At 38.8% G+C, this 19309-nt stretch overlaps 1 protein-coding gene across 2 annotated transcripts in view; it reads left to right on the forward strand.

The window, feature by feature from the left end:
• The first annotated feature begins 889 nt into the window (after nucleotides 1-889).
• LOC128611208 (gamma-aminobutyric acid receptor subunit alpha-2) overlaps nucleotides 890-19309 on the forward strand; it is a 59054-nt gene continuing 40634 nt past the window's right edge. The window contains exons 1-3 of one of the 2 annotated variants that reach the window (XM_053630554.1): nucleotides 890-915; nucleotides 1434-1514; nucleotides 8827-8942. In XM_053630554.1, the coding sequence (XP_053486529.1) occupies nucleotides 1444-1514; nucleotides 8827-8942 (187 nt within the window). In that variant the 5' untranslated portion in view covers nucleotides 890-915; nucleotides 1434-1443. Of the gene's footprint in view, nucleotides 916-1431; nucleotides 1515-8826; nucleotides 8943-19309 lie in introns of those variants that run through there. The other variant, XM_053630556.1, reaches the window with a different exon arrangement.

Genomic DNA, 19309 nt, shown 5'->3' on the forward strand with positions numbered 1-19309 from the left:
AATCCACCATCGGTCAGCCTCTAGCCCAGAGCAAGGTCCATAGTGACATGGTTTGCCAAGGCTGTTGTGGAATAATTCAAGTGGTCTGCACTCAGCGTTGAGCTCTGCCGTCAACCCCACTGAACACCTTTGGGATAAAGTGGAATGCAGACTACATGCCAGGCCTAAACTGGGATATGCGCAGAGTAGAATTTTACTGTGCTGTAATGTGCATGTGACCAATAAAGGCTTCTTCTTGCAGGACATCAGTGTCCGACATTACTAATGCTCTAGTGGCTGAATGAACACAGATCCCCACAGGTAGCCTATGTTCCAAAATCTAGTGGGACGCCTTCCCAGAACAATGGAGGTTACTATAACAGCAAAGGCGGACCGATTCCATATTAATGCCCATAGTTTTGGAATGGGATTTTCAATAAGCACATATGGGTGTCCTAAGGTATTGTCCACCCCTACATATTGTAGTTCTCTATGTGTGTGTCCGCGCAACATGTACGGAAATCAACTCCTTTTAGGACCCAACTGTGATCCATTTGGCTTTCTCGATGTAGTTTTTTTTTCTTCTTCTTCTTCTCCTACGAGAAAGTGATCATTATGTGATACTGTGAACCGATATCAGTCGCTCCAAGGAAGATTTCGTGAATTAAACGAGGCTCGTTTCAAACAGCCCCACTAGCCTTTGAGCTTGCACGGGAACATCTCGCTGAGGGAAATTTATTAACGCACGTCTCGTGCCGCGCGCAACTGCGCGCGCGCGCGCGCTCCAGCCGATTTTTAATACACACATTGTGAATACAGGCGCGCGCTGACATCCTGTCGGAACTTTACCGTTCTCGAACCTCCATAGAGATATTTAGTGTTACAAAAACAGCTGGTTCTCGTGAGCACTGTAAGGACGGACTTCAGGCGTATCAGGTGGGTGTTTTGAAAGAAAAACAAACAAACAAACAAACAAACAAAAAACAAATCTGTTACGTCTTATGGGATTTGCCTGCATTTGCTTTCAGGTGTATAATTGATAGACGCCAGTCAACAGCTAAATAGCGGCTAGCACCTGAAGCGCACGTGAATAACGTTCAACTTGATCTCGAGCCAGAGTATTTATTTACTGTTAGTTGGAACTGATGTATCACGTAGAAAGGAATTATTATTATTATTATTATTATTATTATTATTATTATTATTATTCAGCGCAGGGATGTTTACGTGTCACTGAATACCAAGCGAGTCTTTTTTGTTACCTTAGTGATACGTTTATTAGCTATAAATGCATTGCATAGGCTATAAATGGGTTGCATTTCAGTAAATTGTTCAGGTTGAATCCTCGGTATTTCGTGCATGCGTTACACCAAGGATATCCCGACAATGTGCTTTCATTTGTAAGCGTTAACGCTTTGTTTTGGATCTTGCATTCAACTGGTTTTCTATGTTAGGTGTGAAGATATGAGGGAGAAGCTGTTCACGTTTCACCGCTTGGTGTTCTGCATCTCCTTAACGCTATTTTGTGGCACGAGGTAAGAATATAAATCACCTCCCGCTCTCTCTCTCTCTCTCTCTCTCTCTCTCTCTTTCTCTCTCTCTCTCTTTGCAACTCTTTGTCTTTTGGCAATGTTGATATGCAGTTATAAAACCCCGTTTGAACTGTCACGAGCGGCTATTAAGTCTTTCCCATCCGTGAAATCGCACGTGTCCAGCTCCAGGTCCCTCTGTGCGTAACCGATGCCCTTTGCGCGCTAGAAATTAGTGTCGTGTCACACAGTTCTTTCATGAACATGGTGTTTTTCAACAAAGCCAGGCTTGGTTCAGTCGCTTTGGAGCGCCTCATTCATTAAGCGTTTTTTTTTGTTTTGTTTTTTTTAAATTCCTCTAGGTGGAGGTGTGTAACAGTTTGTCATAGCAAAGAGTGGCACCGAAGAGATACTCGTTCCAGATTGAGCGTTTGTATGAACAACAAAGTGTGTGGGAATCAAAGAAAATGCATTATGCATGCATCATGCTAATATGTACAACTACAAAAAAAAAAAAAAAAAAAACCTGCCAATGCTACTCCTTTCCTTAACAGTAGCCAATAAAATAAAAGAAATAAAACTCAAACGTATCGTAGAAAACTAAGCTTCATGTGACAACACAAGCCAGCACTGACAGCACTGTCAGTCAGCTCGTAGTGTCAGTCAACAATGTTGGTGAATGAAAAGCTGCAGGATCCAGCAATGCATATTGTGTCAATCATATCATGGCAAACCGGCCCTTATATACCTCCTCAGTTTTCCCCTGCATAATCAAACTAAAAGCAAGCCAGCTGGACAGAAAAAACATTCAAACTGGCAACTCTGCATGGGAAGTGCTTTTTCAAGTGATCGAATCAAGCACAATGTAATGCTTGTGGTCCTAGCATCTGAATGTCCACCTCTTTCTGCAATATTGATTGCCTCAGTAATGCATTGGGTATGGGTTTCTTGAGAGGCAGAGAAGCAGATCACTAATAAGCAGGGATGAACTAATAAGCATGGATGTAGGTAAAATAACAGAATCAGTTGAAATCCTGGTGCCAGATATGCCAGAAAACACTGATCTACTGACACATGAAGGAGTGTCCATCCGTAGTGTGCTATTCACTTATAGTAGCATATTCATAGCATAGGCCCTGTAACGTAGGCCCTATTCCAAATGATCCTAAGTCCTATGGCTCTATTCTAAATTCATATTTTGCAGTGTTGTCAAGCTGTGGACTTGGTGTGCATCTGAAAAGGGTTTAAGGGTGTAAAAACGAGCATTTGGAGCATGCATCACATTGCAGAATGTTTCCTGTGCATTTTGGGTCATTGCCTTGCTGCATGGTGAAGTTCCTCCCAATTAGATTGGATGCATTTTTCTGTAAATTAGAAGACAGATTGTTTCTGTAGACTTCTGAATTCATTCTGCTGCTACCATCATGAGTTACATCATCAATAAAGATTAGTGAGCCTGTTCCAGAAGCAGCCATGTAAGCCCAAGCCGTGACACTACCTCCACCATGCTTGACTGATGAGCTTCTGTGTTTTGGATCATGAACAGATCCTTACTTTCTACACACTTTCCATCTCTTGGTAGAGGTTAATCTTGGTTCCAGAACTTTTGTGGTTCATCTCTCTATTTCTTTGCAAAATCCAATCTGGCTTTCTAATTCTTACTGCTGATGAGTGGTTTACATCTTGTGGTATGGCCTCTATATTTTTCTGCACTTGAAGTCTTCTTTGAATGGAGGATTGTGATATCTTCACCCCTGCCCTGTGAAGGTTGTTGGTTATGTCACTAACTGTTGTTTTGGGGGTTTTCTTGGCAGCTCTCACACTTTTTCTTTCTTTCGTCAACTGCTGCTGTTTTCTTTGGCCGACCTGTTCCATGTCTGGTTGTTAGTACACCATTGGCTCCTTTTTTTTCCAAGACATTTCAAATTGTTGTATTGGTATGCCCAATGCTTGTGCAATGGCTCTGATAGATGTTTCCCCCTTTTATCAGCTTCAAAATGGCTTGCTTTTCTCCCAAAGACATCTCTCTGGCCTTCATGCTGGTTTATCCTTTTTAACAACAAATGGGTGCATTTCTTTTCACTTTAATTCGACTCAATACAAAGTGAAACTTGACATGTAAATCTGTGAACCTCAGTCCAAATGGTAAACAAGAGGGCAGGGCTGTGGTATATTTGGTAAGTTAAAGCGCAGGGTAGAATGTACTGTTTGTTGGCATGGAGGAGTTCTGTCTACCAACTAGGGATGTCACGAGAACCAATACTTCAGTACCATGTTGGTACCAACATTCTTAAAACGTGACGGTACTTGTTTTTCGGCAGTAGCGTAGGTGCTGAGGTTTGCAATTCTTACGGAACTGAAGGGGGCAGCAAATACGCGTAAGTGTTTTAGTTAGTCCACAAGTGGTAAAGAAGGAGAAGAATGCTTACAAGCACATGGGAAAAACTGCGGAAGATTAGCTTAGCTTAACAAGTTTAGCTCCGCCCCAACTCGTTGAGAGGCAGAGAGAGGAAAGCTCATTGAGGGGAAAGGTAGCATCAGTTGCCGGTGTGTAACCAATGCTATCGTTCTTTTCAGACAAAGCAAGGAAACACCTGGAATTTGGCGAAGCACCTGAAAGACGGTCCCTATATTATGTTTGTTTGAGGCAGCTGGCATTGTGGCTGTGAAACCAGCTAACATTATGCTCCATGTAATGTTAGCGATAGCCAGTTATTTGTTAACGACGCTAACGCATTGCAGTGTTATAAACTACCTCCTAATGGGCCACCATGCATCGCCACTCAGCCCGTGTCGTGTCAGCTAAATGTAGCCTAATGTCACTAATAATTATTTAAATGTTCATGCTTTTAATAAATCTTTTTGGCCTGCCACCATATCAGTGAATTTAAACTAATGCATTCAGAGTAAAATGGGTGTGTGTGTGTGCGCGCGTGTTTAGGAGTGCACCTTAGCACTTGTTATTAGCATTTAGCACTGTTCTATTAGCCATTGTCAGACAGTGTTTGATAACTAAAATACCCCCCCCCCCTCTCAGCCAGAGGAGGATGTCCTCCAGGAGTTTTTCCATTTTCTTTTTTAAATTTAAAAAAAAAAAAAATTAAACCACACCATGGTATCAACTTTGGTATCGAGTATCGTGTACTTTTGGTGGTAGCGGTACCGACTACTAGATTTTTGGTATCGTAACATCCCTACTACCAACATACCTTATGGTTTATGTGGTAAAATTCAGGGTTTTTTTTCTCTCTGACTGCAAGGATTTCCTCATTAGCAATGTTGGCACCTTTGTCACCAATTCTACCTGTTGGAGTACTTTCTGATAGAGTGATTTGTCACTGCTCCCGAGGAAGAGTAACACAAACAATTGGTCAGTTTTGCAGTAAACAATCTTACTAACAGGGATACACAATCTCACTTTTCAGTTTTCAGTATGAGGCTGATGTTAGTGCGTTAGGCATTGGCCAATAATGGATACTGACATCTCCTCATTAACAATGATGTATTTGTAAGGTTCTGTTGTAAATATGCGAAACCTGAGAAGCATGATAGATAGCATTGTGCTTTAAGTTGTGTCTTATGTTTGCATGTATGATTGTGTCACCAAAAATAACTGGCTCTCACTGCATAAAATTAGTCAGTTGATATTCCAATCCACCACCAATCCAGCATTTCTGGACAGTAGTAGACCTGGTACTGATACACAGTGTCAGGTTGGTACAGTACAAACATGGATTACACTGTAACTCACTTACTCACAACATACTGTAGTCATTTACACAGGTATAGAAGGCTAAACATTTTCCACAAGGCAGAGTTGTTTAACAAAGTTAACAATATTTTGCAGAAATGGCAAAAATGTGGATGAATTTTAAGGTGTTTTCATGGGGATAGAATTCAATTGAATGCTACTGTTACAGTAATTAAATAATAAGTAAGAATTATAATAAAAAGTTTAATGCAAAAAATTGACGTGAATATTTTGCACTGTATTTAAAATATAAGGTGTCATAATCTAATTTTTAAAAGAATAATACATTTTTAGGGTTAATAATAAATTAACAATAAAAAATTTTTTGGGTGCAGCTGTGGCTCAAGTGGTAGAGCAGGTTGTCCATTAATCACAGGGCTGGCGGTTCATTCCCCAGCCCCTCCACATGCTGTGTGTGTGTGAATGGGTGAATGACAAACAACATAAAGCACTTTGTAGAACCACCAAGGTTAAAAGGCACTATATAAGTGCAGACCATTTACCTATGTTATATGTATGTAATGATGTGGTAATGGGTAAATGTGGTAAACATATGGTAAATGGGGTGGACACTGTGCGTCCCTGGTACTTAGAGAAGAGTACTTTTGGCCTACTCAGTAGACATGCATTCAGTTTTATGTGTGTTATTTCACATGTTGCTGAGGTCAAGGTGCTAACAAAGCAAAAACTTTATTGGAGTATCAAAGAGCTGAGAAAAGCTTTTATTGCCTTGCATCATAAAAAGACATCTGAAATTTCCTTCTATGAAAATGAGAGCAAATAGAGCTTCAGTTGACATACTAGACCACTTCACCGCCTCTTATTCTCTATGAATATGAGAGTATCTCAGTCATCTCAATTCACACATAGCAGATTTACAAAACCCATTAATGGTTTGACTCCAACTATGGCTTCAGGGTGAACTGTGGTTGGTTTTTGTGCAGATAATGTGAGTAGAGTTAAGAGCAGAGGTGGAAAAATCACTAGCCCAGGTGCCTAGTGATGCAGGAGTTGCGGGGTTATTAGTTTATTATTTATTGCTGCTTGGTGGACCAGCATGGGTGTGTGAATGTGTGTGCAATTGTGCCCTGCGATGGACTGTCACCCCATCCAGGATGTCCTCCACCTTACGCCCCGAGTTCCCTGGGATAGGCTCCAGGCTCCCCGTTACCCTGTGTAGGATGAGCAGTACGGAAAATGGATGGATTGATGGTGGAATAGTTGGTTTAAGAACAGAAAAAACTCATTTTCATTTTTTAATGGAGTCTACAACACTGATGCTGTAAGTATAGGGCATGCTACCGCATCTCACCACTTCCTGCACTATACACATCAGCCAAAGTACAATCTGGCCAAGGGTGCAATGATTTGACTAGGCGGATTATTCAGCATGCTCAGATAACAGATGATCTTTGCAGAATGAGGAACATGCAGGTTTGTGGACTCAGTGACAAAAAGGACAAAACAAGGTGCAGCAGAGCCTGGATCCTATCCCAGGGAACTAGGGCACAAGGTGGGGGACACCCTAGACAACTCATTGCAGGGAACAATTGCACATTCACATGTTGCAGACAATTTGGAAATCTCAAACAGCCTACCACTCATGTCTTTGGACTGTCTTTGGACTGTGGGAGGTAACCCCCAAAGCACAGAGAAAAGATGCGAACTCCATGCACACAGGGTGGAAATGGGATTTGAACCCCCAACCCGGAGGTTCGAGGCAAACATGCTAACCACTAAGCCACCGTGCTCCCAGCACATGAAAAAACTTAGCCTGAAATTTTGACCATTGACTTGCTGCCTTTTTGTCGTAAACACAAACACAATGTGATACTTGATCATACTGTATACTCATTCATTTTCTTAGTCAATTAATGCATGGATGTTTAGGTATACTTTGCCACACGCTATTACATTATGTTAGCTACCTTTTTTTTTTTTTAGCCCAGTCAGTTAGTTTCCAGGCAACCAAAACATGGGACTGGCAAACAAACTGGCACTTTCACATGCCCAGTGGGCAAGCTAATAAATGTATGCCTTTTCCTCCACTAGAGAAGATGAAATCCTCATTCTACTCTCACAGTTTGGTACTTTTCCCCAACTCCAAGGCTCAATGACCATTCCCATTAGAAATCATTCCAAAATCCATGCATCATTATTAAGCAAAATTCATTTGCTTCAGGAAATAATTTAATAACACTTATCTATATTCATTATCAGTTGTATTTAAAGGTTTGAAACACAAGCAAATTACTACTAGAAAAAGCTATCTGGGATGGCTAGACAATGACTAATGCACTGGGTCAGGTGGCAAATGCCATTAGCTTGTGATATGAGTGCAGTTGGAGCGATATGGAGTGTTTGCTCAGAGACACGCTCTAATCACTGGGGAAAAATCACTCTGTGCTCTGAATACTCACTCTGCTTCTGCTTTACTTCACACACATGACTTGGTTGTTACTAGACAGTCTAACAGAACATAAATACATTTATTGATGATGTGAGAATGAAATAGAATATAATAGAAACAGGAACATGTGAAACTATGTAGTTCCTGAGTAATTTTGGATTTCCTGTATATATCATGTCGGAGTAGTTTGAGATGTAAAGTGACTCTGCATCAGGATTGTTAGTTCATTGGTCTGGGATGAGATGTGTTTGTGTTCCCTTGTGTTTTGGAAGTTGAGGTAAGGCCCAAAATTGTCTCTTTGTCTTGAGATTTGATGTGACAGCCCTGCCTGGAGCCCCATGGGTAGGATTTGTAGTTGTGTGAACATTTCGGCTCTTACTAACACAAATCATGCAGCTGATATACTGGAGGATCTGTTTCCTGGCTACTGATCAGAGATGAGATTAATGCATAATTGCCTAGGTAATGCATCATACCACTTCCATGTATATTCTTATGTGTTATAACCGAACTGAAACTGGGTGTGAATGTACGACATGAAAACTGCAACCACTCATAAGCTGTAGCAAGTATTGCTAAAAATTTATTTGATTTTGTAAAACTCATAGAGGCTTTACAGGGATGGAAGTTAAGTAGGATGTTACTAATAACAACAAACTCTTAAATCCTTGAGTATATGACCTCCATTCTTTAGGTAAAGAAAACAGACTGTATATTACAGGACATCTACACAGCAAACTATTCCTGCAGTCTGTATTCTTTAAGGATTGTATTTATGAGGGGGCACAGTGGGTTAGTGATATCATATTTTCCTCACACCCCCAGGGTTGGGGAGTTCAAATCCTGCCTCTACCCGTGTGTGCGGAGTTTGCACGTTCCTCCCGTGCTTCAGGGGCTTCCTCCAGGCACACCAGTTTCCTCCCTGAGTCCAAAGACATGCATTGTAGGCTGATTGGCATTTCCAAATTGTGAATGTGTTGTGCCCCACCCTGTGCCCCGAGTTCACTGGGATAGGCTCCAGGCTCCTCCGCGACCCTGTGTAGGATAAGTGGTACAGAAAATGGATGGATGGCTGGATGGATGCATTTATAACTTTAATTTAATTTGTTTCAGGCAGTTGTCATGCATATGTTCCCCTATTTGCTTTTGTCATGTAGGTCAGTAAGTGCAGACACCTCAACGGATGCCTTCAAAAACAATATCACCCTCTTCACACGCATCTTGGACAGACTCCTGGATGGCTATGATAACCGGCTCAGGCCTGGACTAGGAGGTGAGATTTGACACTTATTAACTACATGGCATGTCCAACTGCTGACTCTCTGAGTTTAGATGTCAGGATATTTAAAGTGTTTTGCTGTTTAGCAGTTCACTGCTTTAAAACAGGCCTGTAATTAAATTGACAAACGTTCCCCACAGCTCCTTTTCCTCAGCATTTTAAGCCTGTGAATAATTTATGGTCCCTTTAAGCTGAGATGCCCAATGCTTCGTCAAAGTGTTTCCTCAGCAAAATGAGCACACCCGGCCGCTACTGCGCATTCCCACAGACATGGTTAGCTAAAAACTTTAAAAATATACTTCTAAAAGCACAGTTGCCAACATGTCATGTTTATGTATGCTGTATAAGCGCTATCCTGTATGGTTCATCACACAAAACTCACTAAATATTTACGTCAACAATTGTTTTATGTGGACTACAACATCCTAGAGCTAGCCTATATCCTACCAACAATGTCAGTCGATAGATTTGAGGGTTTTCCTTCTGCTGTGTATCCAGAAATGACACACAAACATGCAAACCATAGGTAAATAGTAGGTCTTTATGGAAGCTTTATTAAATAAAAAAATACACAAACTGTTTCTCCCTAACACAGATTTTAGTGCTGAGCACCAAAGTCTCAATCCTTTCCATAAAGAGGTAAGCCTAAAGCCGATATTTATAATCTTTCCACCTGCTTTCATAACAGTTCAGACCAAATAGAGACCTGAGGCATAAAAACTGGCAAAGAATTAGGCCTAAACAAATGCCAAAATCAATTTACCGCCTTAAAACCCTGTAAAATCCTCTACAGTGCTCTACAAGGAAGATTCTTGTAGACTAGCCCACACATTTTCCAGTGGTGAAATCTACTGAAGCAACATTGTTTATTAATTCTTTTTCAGTCTTGAGTAGGCTGCATAGCAACTAGGATCGTACTAACAAAGCAGACTCAGAATATTTGCGACAGATATAAATGTGAAACTGTGTTTCACCTACAGTGGTGCTTGAAAGTTTGTAAACCCTGAAGAATTTTCTATATTTCTGCGCAAAAATGACCTGAAACATCATCATATTTTCACACCGTCCTAAAAGTAGACAAAGTGAACCCATTAAACAAATGAGACAAAAATATTATACATGGTCATTTATTAGTTGAGAAAAATGATCCAATATTACATATCTGTGAATGGCAAAAGTATGTGAACCTCTAGGATTAGCAGTTAAATCTGAAGGTGAAATTTGAGTCAGGTGTTTTCAATCAATGGGATGACAGTCAGGTGTGAGTGAGCACCCTGTTTTATTTAAAGAACAGGGATCTATCAAAGTCTGATCTTCATAAGACTCCACCAATCCACAGTCAGACAGATTGTGTATAAATGGAGGAAGTTCAAGACCATTGTTACCCTCTCCAGGAGTGGTCGACCAACAAAGATCACTCCAAGAGCAAGATGTGTAATAGTCTGTGAGGTCACAAAGGAACCCAGGGTAACTTCTAAGCAACTGAAGGCCTCTCTTACATTGGCTAATGTTAAAGCGCACCTATTATGGTTTTGAAAGGTGGCTAATTTTGTTTTAGAGGTCTCATACAATAGATTTACATGCATCCAATGTGCTCATAATTTAAATTGCAGCATTACCTTTTTTCCCCAGTGTCACAAACGACTCGTTAAATGATTCGTTCTAAAAGATTCATTCTGATCTCCTCCTTTCAGAGAGCATACTCTGCTCTGATTGGTCAGATGTCCCAGTCTGTTGTGATTGGTCTACTGTTGTCAGCGAGCAGCTAATAAAGACAAAAGGCGGGGCGTTTTGTTACAAACCTACATACGTTAGCGCAGAAAGTAAGTCTGGAATTACAAACACTCATTTCAGCTGTTCAGAATCGGTTCCTTCTTTTGGGAGTCAATAACTCTGTTTGTCGTGCGCTTTGATTTTTTAAACTTTGCAGACTTTAACATTCACAAACAGCTCTATAACACACTACATGAAAGGTAATATTTGAAAAACCATAATAGGTGCACTTTAATGTTCATGGGTCCACCATCAAGAGAACACTGAAGAACATTGTTGCCCTTCTGTAGTTTGCTAACGGTCATGTAGGATAGTCAGAAGGCTATTGGAAAAATCTTTTGTGGACAGATGAGACCAAAATAGAATTTTTGGTTTAAATGCTGAGAAGCGTTATGTTTGGAGAAAGGAAAAATCTGGCGATGATTTAGACCATATTTATGCAGAAATACTTTCAAGCAAACTTTCAAGCACCACTGTATACCCACTGCTGTAACATATCACCAGTTTGTCAAGTTCTGTGTAATTACATTTTGCATGGCTTCATGTCACTGCACATTGTGTATGATGTAATACCTTTTGTCACATTCAGAGACAGTGTCATTCTGAATGATTGTTTTGGTTACTCAAGCGCCATTCTTCCCTTACTACATATAATCCACTGCTTGTCCAAATAATGTGCCTTTGGTAGTACATTTTTCCCCTATCATTCAGGGATAGCAGGAGATTTTAGCAGGCAAATGGACTTGAGATAACAGAATGATTAAATTACAAAATTGATAACATTAAATACTATCGATTTCCCATCAGAAATAATTTCAATGTTTAGTTGATGTTTTTCGCTTGTCTGGATGCCAGACTGTGTCAGTATGCTGGTATGCTGCATTATCTGCCTTCAAGCTGTCTTTCTGCCATATCTTAATGAAGTTGGATCCAATGAGCAGTGGCCATTAGTCATGACTTGATTAGCGAATTCAACTGGGATCCAATCATAGTTAGCAGTAATATGCACTATCCTATCACCATATCCTACAATTAGCTCCCATATAAAGGCTTTTTGTGTGGCATGGTGTGGTCTGTGTGGAGTTTCTGTGAATGTTCTCCCCGTGTGTGTGTGGGTTTTCTTCAGAGTCTTAGGTTTACACCCAACATTTACAAAACATGCCATTAGATGCATTGGCTGAACTAAATTGCCCCTATGTGTGAATGAGTGTGTGCTTGGTGCCCTGCGATAGACTAGCATCCGATTCAGGGTGTGTGTCTGATTCATACCCAGTGTAAGGTTGAGCAAAATGACAAAAATAAAATTTCTGCAATGTGTATCATGTTGTATAGGTTTGCTCACAAACTGCCAGCGGTACAGTAGTGTCGCATTAAAAACTCATTAAATGATTTTAAACCAAATTTTTATTTTTTGTATTTTAAAAATTCTTTATTTAAATTTTTTTTAAATAACATTGAAAAAGAGAAAAATTGTTCATCATTTTACAATCAGCTGCTTCCACTCGTTGTAAATATATATTTTTTAATAATAATATCTACTAAGGTTGGGTGATATGACAATATAATATTAATATTGTGATAAATTATGTCACAATATATATTTTTAAGATATATTTAACATTGTGATATGTTTTTAATTAATTAATTAATTAATTAATGTTGTTTTTTTACTGTAAAATTGAGTTTTTTTGTCATTTTTTTGGTGTGATTTTTTTGGTGAAATGTATTATGCTTTTTTTTAAAATTAATAATAAACACATTTATTTAATCAATATCACACTTGCAATAGTGTCGTTATACTGAATATCGGCACTGCAGTATAAATAGTAATAGAATAGTAAAGTAGGTTTAATAACACTGTAATTATATTAGCATTGTGAATGCCTAATCACCAATAAATTGTTATAATATCCCCATAGAGTGAAGTGCTGTTGGCCATTGGCATTCTGATTAAATCGAGGCTTCAGATTTTATTGTAATTAAAGTTAATATTCTTAATTTATTCTATTTCATATTGTGCTAAATTAATGCACATCTGCTGTTATTAATATAACCCTGTTTTCAGGCAGGAGGTGCTTTTTGTTCCTGCCAAAATAATCACCCTCTTTTCATCTTGTACAAACAGTACAAGGACTTATTAAAGCGTTCCTCAATGAGCAGCATTCACTGTGTCTTCTTTGTGGATCATTTCCTCAAAGAATTTGAATTCAGTTTTCCATTAGTATTGTAGCTTCACCTTTATAAGATAATATTTTTCATAAACAGTGTAGACAGTGACAAAAATCTCCTGCCACGGTTTCGACATGGAAATATATTATTAGAAGTTTGCGTGTGATTTTTAGAGCCCTCTTCTGCCTGCCAGGTGAATTCCAATTGCAATGAAAACATTGATTTCCAATGAAGTCCAAACCCACCCACACACACACATTCACACAAACACACACATACACTACATAGTTTAGTAATCTTGTTTTATGATTACTTTTAAAATTTAAAAATTCCTGCAGATTGCAGTTAAATATGTTAAAACTATTATTATTTGATAAGGCAGTTTTAATTGATCAGTATTGAAAGATATTGTCTAGGAACAAATAAACAACGGGTATACTGAATTAAAGGCTTTTATACTCACAGTGAAGCTGCATCTTCTGTTGTTTTAAAAAACAAGTGCGTTTTCTGGAAGTCTGGCAAATATCAAATGCTGATCGAACTTCACATCCCGTATTTGCCTCTAGTTGTTACTTTGATGCCCATCTACCTCACAATTATTTTTAAATCATTTACAGTTTGTAATGAGCTTCATTTCCCTGCAAGAATATTTTGCATAATCCGTACTGATTGTGTGTATAAGAACAAAGATTTAGATGATTATTCTTCTGTTCAGCAGGTTATTAAAAAGATTCTTCACAATGAGTGATTAAATAGAAACGTTATTCAGACTGCCTCAGTCGGTTTACTCTATTCTGAGTCAGGGGTATACACAACATTTTTTGTTCCCACTGAGCTGTCAGTCAGAATATTAGACCGTATCCAGATTTAGTTAATGCTCCTCATACAAGTGTGTTGGAATTTAACTATGAAAACTAGCATAAATTTAACATTAGGCCTGGCCTGTATTTATCCTTCAATATTGCTTTTGGTATTGCTATTATATATTATATCAATAATAGCAATATAATGCTATCATATTATTATAACATTATAAAGACTAAATCTTGATCTGTAAGTCTCCTCTCTGTGTTGTGCAGCACGTTAGCATGACATCACATTTAACACTGGGTAGTAAACACAGAGTTTTTCAACCAAAAACTGAACTGATGATGTATGTACACTCACTAGCCACTTTAATAAGAGCACCGGTACAATCAGCCAATCATGCGGCAACAGCACAATGCAAAAAATCACGCAGATACAGTTCAGGGGCTTCATTTAATGTTCATATCCTACAATGTGATCTTATTGACTTTCACTGATAAAAATGTGATCTCAGCGAGTTTGAATGTGGCATTGTTGTTGGTGCTAGACAGGCTGGTTTGAGTATTTCAGAAACTGCTGATCGCCTGGGATTTTTGGTAGAGATGCACTGATACTAAATTTCTCAGTCGATATGATAACCGATTATTTAGAGTGACATCGGCCGATACCGATAACCGATACCGATAGTTCTGCCTTTTATGCCTTCTTCTAAATGAATAATAATTAATTCCACAATTCTGAAGAAAATGTAAATAAAAACTTTATTCTCTCCATTTCAATAAGTTGTTTCACAGTAACTGTTCTCATAAACAGAAAACACATTACTCTAATTAACATTAACACATTAAGTACATTCTGAAGATTAAAGTAGGATTTCTTAACTTATTGAATGTTATTAATTCATATTAACATTGACTGAAAAAAAAAAAAAAGAACTCCTGTTAGGCTCACATCTCATCTATTTCATCATTGAACATCAAACTGGTAATATACAGGCCTAATATAAAGTTTTTTTGATGATATTAACTCATATTAACATTAACTGGATATGAAATCTATTACTCTACAAATATATTTTTCTGTGCAATATATACTTTTTTGTCAACTCATCTTCATTTAAATCTTTCACCAGTGTACTGGCGCTTTAATTCAGATCGAGCAGCGTGGCAAAAAAATAAAAAATTAGACTCGACGTCGAAACTCCCGCTTCACTGCTGCAGCGTCCGGTGTAAAATTTTGGCAGTGCAGAGATTACAGAGATTTCAAACTGCAGTTTTGTTGTTGTTCCACACAAGAGACATCTCCTTTACACACAGCATGAAATCAATGTGTTTTCCCGCCCTCTTTTGATTGACAGGATATAATTGGCCCTCATCATCGGATGTTTTCATACTCTTGGCCAATAGCGGAAATATAGCCTTCAGGATCAGCCTATAGGATCCTGAGGCACAGGCTCACCAAAACAATCTTCAGCTGTTCAATTGCGGTGAGCCTGTGGACAACAAATATGAATGAACATTGCACATTGATATACTGTATTGAAATATAGAGATCTCAAGTGAACTCTATCTTGTAAATATGATGTTAACATCATTCAAAGCTGAGTCTTATTTTGATGGTAATATACTGTAGTATATTCTATATCTCTCAGCACATAGAGAAAATCAATAACTTATTCTGAGATTAGTTTACTGTAACCAGTCAGAGGTCATCAGAGGCTGTGTAAGCATGCGCATAACACTGAACAAAACCAAATGTTTCTTGAGTTATATTAAATCATTCATTAGCCAAACTATCGTATATGGAATACATGCAGGAGAAGGTGTATGGGAACTTAGTATGCCACCATCCACCTGAAGGAGAAGGATGGATGAGGTTTGGCAGGCGAGTTTGCTGCTTCCTAAATCTTTTAAAGACTGATAATATTCTAAACAGGGATGGGGCTACCTATAATATAGCAATGCTATGTTGAGTCTGTATTTCAATATAACATTTCTCTGATCACTTAAGAAATAACGTGCATGTTTTGCTGTGCTTTTGGAATGAAACCTCTCCCAAGACTGCTAAAGAGCTTTTTATTGACTGATTGATCAATGTAGGGTCATGATGAAGAAAGAGTCCAAATCCTTTGGGCTTTGGGCTCTTTCTTCACCATGACCCAACATTTCATTTGAAATCAATAATTGCTTTTTGCTAAACTCGAATCAATATAAGGCTTTGTAAATATGATGTTAACACCATTCAAAGCTGAGTCTTATTTTGATGGCAACATACTGTAGTATATCCTATATCCTAAACAGAGATGGGGCTATCCATAATATAACAATGCTACTTGGAGTCTATATTTCAATGTAACGTTGAAATAACATCCTCATTGAACCAAACATCCTGCTATTATTATTATAAAGCTGTGCCTGATTAACTTCAGCTCAGTTAATGATCAGCCATAGGCCATTTCATCACTGTCTGAAGGAACAGGTTTACTGCCGTCGGATTGAGGATTTAATGCCCTAATAAAAGACACATTCAGGTGCAGCATAAACAGATCTCTGATTATTCTTTTGCCCTTAAGAGATCATTGACTGTGTTGAAGGGGAAACTGTAGCCTCATCTACACTCCGGTGATCTTGGATTAATGATGAGCCACGTGATAAACCATTTGCTGTTGAAATGTACTTTACATAGATGACAAACCTGCTGAGTGCTCGATTGCAGCCAGACGTGTTCCCCAGCATATGTACAGATGCATATACAGTAGTGCATTTTGCATCACAGCATGAGAGATGTGCAACACTTCAAAGACAGCCAGGGCTGAAAGGCTACATACTGCTGTGTGTTGTCTTGGTTATGTCAAATGAATAAGCAGGTAGTGTTACCGTAACAGAGTTTCATTGTTCTTTCCTTACAAGAGGAAAAAACGGGTGTCAGGAAAGCTGCAAGAGAAAGATAGGGGAAGAAAAATGGGAGACGGAGAAAAATAATTTGTGCAGCTCCAGTGTCAACCTGTCAGAGTTAAACTGCTGTCCTCTGGAGTAAGCTGCTGAATATGTGAACACATCTCATCTATAACGGAGCGACTCCAGGCTAGAGGATTTCCCAGGAGGCAAGCCTCCATATGAATACATCCCATCTGGACAGATCCCCATTCCAGAGTATGCTCCCTGAACTGTGGCCTTTTTCAAGCACAACCCACTTCACATTCAGCCACACACACCTCCCCGAAGAATAAACCAGACCTGTGACCTGTAGCAGGTGGAGGATATGGCTGAAGATAATCTAGCTGGAGACAGATAATGACATTCAAATTGTTTCTGGTTACCAGCATTAAATGGAATAACGTTGGAAATGGAATCATTGAAAAACACACCCATTTTATGTTATGGTTATAGAAATGCCACATCAATTTTGCAAGTATATAGAATGTATTGAGTGTCTATTTTGACTGTGTCAGAAGTGAATGATTATGTTTTGTGGTACTGTATTGCATGTTAATCCCATCGTGTTCAACGCTGCAACAAGATGGAACTGTACCATAGCAAATGATGTAGTTGCATGTAACTTGACATATACTCAGAGGTCAGAAATCTTTGTGGTGACCAGGGCCCGGGACAAAACGATTTAATGGGGCCCGGGACAAAATGATTTAATGGGGCCCGGGACAAAACGATTTAATGGGGACGGAGACAAAACGATTTAATGGGGACGGAGACAAAACGATTTAATGCCCCAGTCCCTTTATTTTAAAAAAAAAAAAAAAATCTTGACAGTATTCTTGGAAAATTCAGCACCATGCTTTATTAACAACTATTCAAACAACTGATTACAAATGTCATTCAAAGCTCTCGCTTCCATCTGCAGATATTAGACATGGCATGAAAGGCTCTAACTCATGAAGGAAAAGACCGTAAATTTGCATAACACATGGTCAGCAACAATATACAAATAGTCTGTGGCATTCAAGCGATGATTAATTGGTATTAAAGTATGCCAAGAAAACATTCCCCACACCATTACACCATCTCCACCAGCCACACCACCTACAACAGTCCACTGTTGGACACAAGGCAGGTTGGGTTCATGGATTCATGCTGTTGGCACCAAATTCTGACCCTGCCATCTGTGTGCCTCAGAAGAAACAGACTCTTCCAGTCTTCAGCTGTCCAGTTTTGTGGAGCCTATGCCCACTGCAGCCTCAGATTTCTGTTCTTGGCTGACAGAAGTGGAACCCAACTTGGTTTTCTGCTGTTGTAGCCCATCTGCCTCTAGGATCGACACGTGCATTTTGAGATACTTGTATGCGCACCGCAATTGTACAGTGTGGTTATCTGAGGTACTGTAGCCTTTCTGTCAGCTTAAACCAGTCTGGCCATTCTCCATTGACCTCTCTCATTAACAAGGATTTTCCATCCAATGAACTGCCACTCATTTGGTGTTTTTTTTCTTTATTGCACTATTCTGAGTAAACTCTAGAGGCTGTTGTGTGTGAAAATCCCAGGAGATCAGTATATTTAGATACACTCAAACCAGCCCATCTGGCACCAACAATCATACCACGATCAAAATCACTGAGATCAGATTTTTCCACATTCTGTTGGTTGATGTGAACATTACCCAAAGTTGCTGGCCCAAACATTACCTTGCACTGCATATTCTCAAATGTAGCTGGACCAAGATCCTCCTGCATACATTCAAAATGTATTCTTATCTTGTGTCCAGTGTTCTCTCCAGATTCAATAACTTCCAGATTCACTATAACCCTGTTCAAGATAAAGCAGTTATTGAAGATGAATGAAAATGCATATATGCCTACATACAGTAATTCTTGCATTTATTGGTGAATTAATGCAATATACACTCACTTGCCATTTTATCAGGATGCTTAACACCTGTGCATTCATACAATTATCTAATCAGCCAGTCATGTAGCAGCATAACAATGCATAAAATCATGTCAGGAGCTTCAGCTGATGTTCACATCAAACATCAGAAAAAATGTGATCTCAGTGACTGACTATGCTATGGTTGTTGATGCCAGAAACTGTTGATCTCCTGGGAATTTCATGCACAACAGAGTCGCTAGAGTTTACACAATGGTGCAAAAATCATAAAGCATCCAGAGAACAACAGCACTGCAGGTGCACTGCAAAAATGACATCTTAGCAATTGAAAATATATTGACTATAGTCATATTTATGTAGTGCTTCCTATTATAAGACTACAATAAACCAAATATAAGATTAATAAACTTATTTCTATAGATATATTTTACTCATTGCAAGCTTGAAATGGTCTGGTTCTATTGGCAGATAATTTCTCTGGTTTTAAGCATTTATTTTAAGAAGCAAATGATCTGTCTGTAGAATAAGAAAATAGAATAGAAAGAAAATAAAAGTATGATTTACAAAAATCTTATAATAAGAAATATTAGATAAATTTGCTCACGTTTAAGATACAGTATGATTACTTGCTAAGATATTTTTTGCACTGTGAAAAAGCCTTGATGAGAGAGGTCAGTAGAAAATGGCTAGACTGGTTCGAGCCGACAGGATGACGTAGCTCAAATAACCCTCTTTACAGTCAGAGTGAGCGAAAAAACATCTCAGAATGCAAAA

This window comes from Ictalurus furcatus, chromosome 8, assembly GCF_023375685.1.
Source record: "Ictalurus furcatus strain D&B chromosome 8, Billie_1.0, whole genome shotgun sequence".
Lineage (NCBI taxonomy): Eukaryota > Metazoa > Chordata > Actinopteri > Siluriformes > Ictaluridae > Ictalurus > Ictalurus furcatus.